At 37.9% G+C, this 7,937-nt stretch overlaps 1 protein-coding gene across 2 annotated transcripts; it reads right to left on the bottom strand.

The window, feature by feature from the left end:
- Positions 1-272: 272 nt before the first annotated feature.
- On the bottom strand, positions 273-6,077 carry LOC143627286 (ABC transporter C family member 10-like). Of its 2 annotated transcripts, XM_077097142.1 has the most exons (12): positions 4,143-6,077; positions 3,732-4,052; positions 3,449-3,535; positions 2,782-3,360; positions 2,550-2,714; positions 2,165-2,459; positions 1,863-2,077; positions 1,483-1,788; positions 1,345-1,408; positions 1,029-1,268; positions 543-655; positions 273-479 (listed from the first exon to the last, which is right to left on the bottom strand). In XM_077097142.1, the coding sequence occupies exons 1-11, from the start codon at positions 6,039-6,041 to the stop codon at positions 561-563; spliced, it is 4,266 nt and encodes a 1,421-aa protein (XP_076953257.1). In that variant the 5' UTR covers positions 6,042-6,077; the 3' UTR covers positions 273-479; positions 543-560. The 2 variants fall into 2 exon arrangements, with proteins under 2 accessions (XP_076953257.1, XP_076953256.1); XM_077097141.1 differs by having other exon boundaries at positions 273-655.
- Between the last annotated feature and the right edge of the window lie 1,860 nt (positions 6,078-7,937).

Genomic DNA, 7,937 nt, shown 5'->3' with positions numbered 1-7,937 from the left:
ATGCCAAACGGACTATGTAGTCATTTTCAAAAGTAGTTGTAATATCTTGACGTGAATATGTTTTTTCAGAAGTTGTCATTATTAATAACTTGGCATAAAGTGTCATTACTAACAACAGCTAAGTGTCAGAAGTTTCCCTTGTGCAATTACTCAATACCCATTTTCAATTTTGGTAGTTTTAGTACCAATCTCATACCTATTACATGATTGATCTTTTGCATTACTTTAGTCATGAAATTAATGAAAATATCTTCTATGAAGGAATAGGGGTCTTGTTTATCACACGAACAAGTAATATCATTCCAAAAATAATGCACATACTGACATACATCCAAGAGGCTTACAGAGTTCAAAGATAATTAATTTCATGACTACAATCCTCAATTTCTCGACGATCGTGCAGAAGTAATCTTCCTATGCGTCATTGCAACCGTGTGTTATTGATGACTAGCATTGCATCTATCATGCCTCAAATTGATCTAGAAATATAACATGATCATAATGTTTTTGATACGTAGGTTAATGAATTATCCGAAGCTTACCTAGTTAGCTTACGAGGTTTAATGTTGTGACCAGTATTCGTTAACAAGTTGTGCAAATAAAGAAGCTGGATCATTCATCAATTTCATGGGCTTGTCATATTCCATCACCTTTCCTGTAAAGTACAAGGTTTATTTCAGAGTGATTAGCAGTTTTGATCACTTGAGTTTTAGGGCATTTTCATGAAATCAATGGTTCACTTCTAGTATAAAAAACCAAGTAGAATGATTCAAAAGGATGTTTCCTAATGTTTTCAAACCGGAGAGGACATTATATCGGCAGCCTTACTGCTTCACAGGTCGGTTTCAAATTTAACACGACTCCATTTTGGCCAGAACTGGTTTTGACCAAACCAAATTGATATTTCTTAAAACAGCCCATTTTGACAAAAATTCATTTCGCTCAGACGTTCTAACCCGTCACCAAACCCACCTGACCCTCTCAGTTTGTCAAACGTAGTATTGAGATAGGAAAGAACTTGGACCTACCATCCTTCATAACAAGCACCATTGTGCAGTCTACAACAGTTGGTATTCTGTGGGCAACTGTTATCACAGTGCAATCTTTAAACTCTTCCCGAATCGTTTTCTGTATAATGGTGTCCGTTGCATTATCAATTGACGCGGTGGCTTCATCAAGCACCAATATCTTTCTTCTCTTCAACAGGGCTCTTCCTAAACAAAACAGTTGTCTTTGTCCAAGGCTCCAGTTTGAACCATCTTGCACAACTATATTAATATTATTATATACTTATATGTTATGTAACACTTGCAATATCATATATGAATGAGTCAAATTTCGTACCCAATGAGTCCAATCCCTCCTTTTTATCTTGAATGGCTTCTCTAAGTTGGCATTTTTCAAGAACCTGATAAATAATGAAAGTTAGCATTCACTTATGGTCTTGGTTGGTCTATATTTTATAAGCTTGTATAATTTTACCTTCCATATTTCTTGATCACTGTGCTCGGATAGAGGATCGAGATTGTATCGAATTGAACCACTGAATAATGTTGGTTCTTGTGGGATGATTCCAAAACTTGATCTAAGGTCATGAAGTCCAATTGAAGTGATATCTATATCATCTATGACTATCTTTCCGTCCGTAGGCTCAACTAAGCAAAACAAAGCACTAATCAAAGTCGTTTTTCCACTGCCCGTTCTACCCACGATTCCAATCTTATGCCCTCCTTCAAACAGACAATTGATTCCATGAAGAACCAAGGGGGAGTTCGGTTGATATCTGATCTGGAACACATAACCAAATTGTCTAAAACTCTTGAAATATTATTCATGTAAATAAAGTTGAAAACCACACATACTTTCAGATTTTCAACGACAACTCGGCCAATACTTGGCCAGTTTGTTGGTGGGCGGTTGTTTTCAATTATCTCCGGGGCTTCACTACGAATATGCATGTATTGATCCAATCTTTCAACTGAAACTATCAGATTTGATAGCTGACATTGGAATTGAACGGATACAACAAGGAAAATATTCAATGAGAGACCGTATGAAAGAGCCATTCCAATGTATCCTGTCATTACAATACATGTTAGTAAACATATTTTCTTGTACTAACCTGAGGCTAAATAAATAAAGGAATATATTTAATGCCACTAACCCGAGGCTGAGGCATCAAAGGGGAGCAAAGTTATGGCTAAGGCAGAGCTAGAAACGACAACTGCGCATAGCATTTCTAGACGTTGAATCAACCACTCGTTTGCTGAAAAGCTATGAAAGAATGGACTCGCGTTGCCATCAATAAGGTTCAAATGCTCTGAAAAGAAACGGTCTTCTTCTCCAAAAGCTCTTATTGTAACAACTCCAGCAATTGATTGTGCTAGATGACTTGCAACTAAAGACTTACTCGTGCCATCTAACCTCATCAACTCCTTTGCAGAAGCATAGTAAAATTTCTAAAGAATAAAAAATGAGATGTGGATAACATATTCTACTAACAACACAGCTTTCTATATGTAACAGTGGTAACACTCTAATAATCTTACTTGTAGAAGTATCGTTACATAAACCGTTGGAATGATGACAAACAAGATAGGCCAAGTTAGGAACGCCAAGATCCCGAAGCTAAAGTACGTGTTCATCGTTGTGCCTATTCCAACCGTGAACTTCATTGCCAATTCAATGTCTACAACACTTAGATCAGACGAAAGCTACAACAATTGGATTCGTAAGTTTCCTGAACATAATTTGAGCATTAGTTTATGTAACAAGACATACCCGACTGATTATCCTTCCTATGGGCGTGGAGTCATAGAACGACATTGGTGCTCGGAAAAGAGAAGTTATTAACTTGGAGAAAACTGCCATAGATGCATTAGTTCCAAGTTTAACCACATAATAAGATCTACCAAATAAGAAGAACATCATCACAAAAGCCATGACCATGTATACTAGTAACATGGTTGACTCGTTGACCATAGAACCCTGCACTTCACTAGCCAGCCACAGATTTTGCAAGAACAATCCAATTATGTATAAGAAATGTGACAAAACCGACAGAGAGAAGTAGAAGTAGCCATCCCTCTTACCACTTCTCTGGCTAAGATATTGTTTATATGGCTTGAGGCCCGTATCCCCTGCTTCTCGTTCTTCTTGCTTTATCAGTTGTTCTCCTACAATTTGTTCTCTTGTGTAAACATTTTCTATTTCTTGATTTGGAGATTTAGCGAGGTGTTGAGAACCATCAGCTGAACCAGAAGTGTTACTAAGTGCAATAACTAAGCTTTGGAACTCTTTACATGACTCAAGCAGTTGAGCATAAGTTCCTTTTTGCACAATCTTTCCATCTGCCATTAGCTGTGAACGTAATTACGACCATTTAAATGGTTTAGTTTATAAAAGATGCATAACGTCTAGTTAGTTTGTGAATAGCTCATTAGCTCACCAAGACGTCATCAAAAGCAGGCAAGAAATCGACTTGGTGAGTTACAAGTAACACCGTCTTGCTTGATAGTGCTCCCATAATGTAATCCTACAAATACAACATGCTCACAGTTTATATTTAGAGAAAATTACCAAAATAGCCAGTTTGACCAAATTAACTTTATCAGTCACGCCAAAATTGAAAATTGTTGACACATTTCGTGCTCCGGTCAAAATGACTTTTTTTGGTGATTTTCCAAAATATTTATATCACAGAAGAAATGAGTCATGAGAATGATAATTACTTTGAACAAACTGGCTGCAGTATGGGCATCAACCGCGCTAAACGGGTCATCCAGAAGGTATATATCTGCATCTTGATATAACGCGCGTGCAAGCTGAACGCGTTGCTTCTGTCCACCACTCAGATTCACACCTCTTTCTCCTATAATTGTTTGATCCCCGAATGGAAACATCTCAATATCCTTCACAAGTGAGCATTTCTTAACCACTTCTTCATACTTTTCATCATCCATTACCGACCCGAACAGAATATTATCTCGAACAGTCCCTGTTTGGATCCACGCAGTTTGTGAAACATATGCAACTTTTCCATTAACTTCAATCTGAACATAACAAAACAAGATTACAATAAACATTAACATTTTTGTTTTCTAAAATTTAAAACTTAAAACTGACATGTAACAAAGACTTACTTTGCCTTTAATGTTTGGAACCTCTCCTAGGATAGCAGATATAAGAGTCGATTTACCCGACCCGACCTCCCCACATATAGCCACCTTTTCACCAGCCGAAATTTCAACATTTAGATCGGTTAGAGTCGGTTTTGAACAGTCATCATTCCATGAAACCACGTCCGCTTTGATTATAACTGATCCATGTCCTACGCTAACATTATTCCTTCGTTCTTTCTGCAGCTCGGGTGCCTCCAAAAACTTAATAATGCGTGTTAACGCAACCCTCGCTTCAATAAACACAGCTGCCACATCAGCAATGAGCCGAATCGGCTCTTGAATGATCCGTATCGTTGCCAGAAACGTGAACACGTTACTAGCATCAAGCGGGATTCCTATTAAGTAACACGTATAAAACGTCACAGTTGCTACAATCGCGGGTGATGACCAAAACAGAATCAAGTATAGTCCTCTTTGCATAATAACCGCCGATAACCATCTCATCTCTTCATTTCTCAACTTTTCAGCTGCCTTTTGAAAATGTTTCTCCCAAGCATATAACTTCAAAACCTTCATATTTGAAACAGCTTCCGTTATCGCCTTCAACCTTCGGTCCTGAGCCGCCATGAGCTTTGTTAAAATCTTATGCTGCAACTTGCCCAATGGAATGTTCCCTAAAACGGTTAAGATTATAACCAACAACGCCGCAAACGCAGCCACTCCGACTGAAAAATAAATTATAAATATCCCAAGACATATTTGCAGACCAATGGTCCAAATCTGGTGAAACCAAAACGGAAACTCGCCGATTCGGTTAGCATCAACTGTGGCATAATTCATGATCTGACCGGGTGAGTAACTCATTCTGGCGTTGTTCGATAACCGTAGCTGCTTCTGATAAATGGCTGCACATAGCATAGACTTCACCTGCAACCCGGTCACTCGGTTTCTAAAGTTTAACTGTCTCTCTGATAGTGATTCCAAACATTTGGAAATAAACAGGGCTAATGTGAGATAATAACCTTCATGATCAAATGTTTGTTTTCCCTGGACAACTTTTATAAAAGCCCGAAGAATCAACGGGCCCGAAGCCAATGAAAGCACCTTTACCAGCGCAAAAATCCCTGTGGTCACCAACCGCTTCGATTGCCACATAAACAAAGTCGACAACACTGACAGATCACCAACGACACCCTTTCGTTCTCTCTCCGCCTTTCGTTTATCCAGAATTTTCATGAATGTTGAATAACACATTTGGGCTTTATTTTCATCTTGCAATTTCGGGATATCATCCGCATCAAGAACTTTACTCTTTCCGGTTACCAGCAGCGGATTAAGCCACCAGAACGTCAAGTTGCTTAAAATTCCTGCTTTCGCTTTAGGAGTGACAACATCTTCGGTTACCAAAGGCGCATAAAGCGCGCCAAGTTCGGGATCAGTTTGTTTTCTTTCCATAAAAACACATAAAACTAACAAAACCGCACCTGGGAAAGTCAACGTGTTTAACACCTCGGTTAAACTTGTTTCTCCATGAACACTAGCATCCCAAATGGCCGGAAAACATAGAAAACATGAAAACAATAAGATCAAAAGAGAACAGATCTTCGGTAAAGCCCGTCGACTTTCAAGAATCAAAGCTAGCAGCCAGACAACTCCTTGGAGAACCAGTGACAGGCTCGTTATGTCCCTTGACTTTTCGACAACTGTCCATATGCCAAAAATTAAATATACCAAACCCAAACAGCCATTAAATACTGTCGAGAAAACTGACAGCCAGCGTTTGTTCACGCTGCTTAGCAGTTTCTTCGACGACGTGTTACTACGGAAGAAAAGTAACACACACATGAATAACAAGAGGGCGTTAACAGACATGACAGTAACATGATTTGTGCACGTGTATGGATCGAAAACCGACAACATATCGGAGTTACAACGTTCTTGATTACCGGTTAAGGCATTCATAATATTAACTTCACTAGCTAGTTGGTGACATTAACTTGAGCTTGTAAGTGGGATGTGTTGTCTGTATGTATACACAGCATCAGGCAGCATCACACCAAAAATTGTGTCACTCAAAGCCAAAAATAAAAAATAAACATGTGTGATAAGGACCCAAAATAGATGGTTTTAAAAGTGGTCTAAAGTGCCACCTACATTTAGTCCAATGATTGAGTTAAGTAGAGGTGAACAAATGAACATGCTGGTTATGAGCCGGAACCGGTTTTTAACCCGAACCGAAACTGGTTTGGAGAAAACAGGTTCTGGTTTTGACCTGTCTTGACCAAAACTGAAACGGTTTGGTCCGTGACACTGATTTATGGACCCCTAGATTTAAGAACTATATATACGTCAATATACTTTTATTATTTTGAAAGGCCAGATATATATATCAAACGGAAAAAGAGAAAACTCACAAGAAGAAGTAAGCAACCGGACGTAGAGGAACAAAAGGAAACAAACAGGAGGAATACAAAACGAACAAGCCTTTACAAGGGAAAGTTGACAAACCCTGTATATGTCAATAATACAAGTACAGAGAAATAATATAATATCTTGGTGTCGGAGGAATTAACAATTAACAGCATTTGCATGTGCAAATAAAATATATATACCAAATGCTGTATAAAATAATTAAGATTAGTTGGGTCTCTTCTTTAACTTTAAAAAATTAACATACTAAGTGATTATCGGTTAGGATCGGCAGAAAGTCGAGTCAGATAAGCTCGAGTCATGTGTAAAACCAAATTAGGAGTCAAGTCAGATGAACTTGAGTCATGTGTAAGACTAAAATAGGGTCAGAACGAGTCGATACAAAAATGGTTAAATTAGTTCGATTCGTGTCGGTACGCTTTTGAGTCGAAAGGGGTCAGGTCAGAACATATTTCAGATTAAAACAGTGCATGTTCAGAAAGGGATTCATATCAAAATATGTTGGTTTAAAAAAATTATCTATTTGAAAATTACCATATATTTCAGCTTTGTTTCTTGATTTTCGACATTATTTACAAGCTTACTGCTTTTCCATGAATTACACGTCTACATTTAGGTTATGTATGCACTGTCATCAGGTGAATCATGTACCGACACTAATTATGCGGTTGATGTTAGGTTGTGCGCCCATTCCGCCGCACCACGCGGGCACCCAGCTAGTTTTATTAAAAGCCTCTGCTACTCTGTCAAACACCTAAATATTTAAAAGCTACAGCTAACAGCTAATAGCTACCAGCTTCTAGCTTTCAGCTTCCAGCTTCCAGCTTACAGCTAACAGCTAGTTTTGCCAAACATACCCGTGAGTTATAGATCAAAAATAATTTATACTTGATTAAAAACACTTAGAAATAGTATCTAATAAAATAATATAAAATATTTTCTTGGATCGTGATATTTTATCAAAAATATATTAAATTTTTTTCATCTTCTATAAATGTGGCTGTAACTTTTTTTTAAAAGCGCTTTTTAAACACAAATGTTTTTTATTTCAAAGTTTCTTTTAAAAAATTTTATAAAAAACATGTAAAAAGATGTATATTGCATTCTAAAAGGTAAAAATGGAAAAATGTATGTTGCAAATTGAAGAAACACTAACCGGACCCCGGGCAGATTACGGATAACCTGGGGGTTAGATAGATGTTTCCCACGAGGGGTTAGACCCGGAGAAGATGGTTCTTCTGATAACCTGCAAAACAGACACCGTGAGCTTGTCACTGAGAAGGGGGGGGTTCCTCCTTGTGACCACCCTCCGGCGTGAGAATCAGACTAGATTGCTCTTTAAATATAAAAGTATATTAAGAGATTGCTAGAGCAGATATCAGGTAT

The sequence above is a fragment of the Bidens hawaiensis genome, unplaced genomic scaffold (genome assembly GCF_021521415.1).
Source record: "Bidens hawaiensis isolate Kalapana, Puna unplaced genomic scaffold, B.hawaiensis_p1.1 tig00004618_1, whole genome shotgun sequence".
In the NCBI taxonomy this organism is placed as follows: domain Eukaryota; kingdom Viridiplantae; phylum Streptophyta; class Magnoliopsida; order Asterales; family Asteraceae; genus Bidens; species Bidens hawaiensis.
This window is presented reverse-complemented; position numbering and strand designations above follow the sequence as displayed.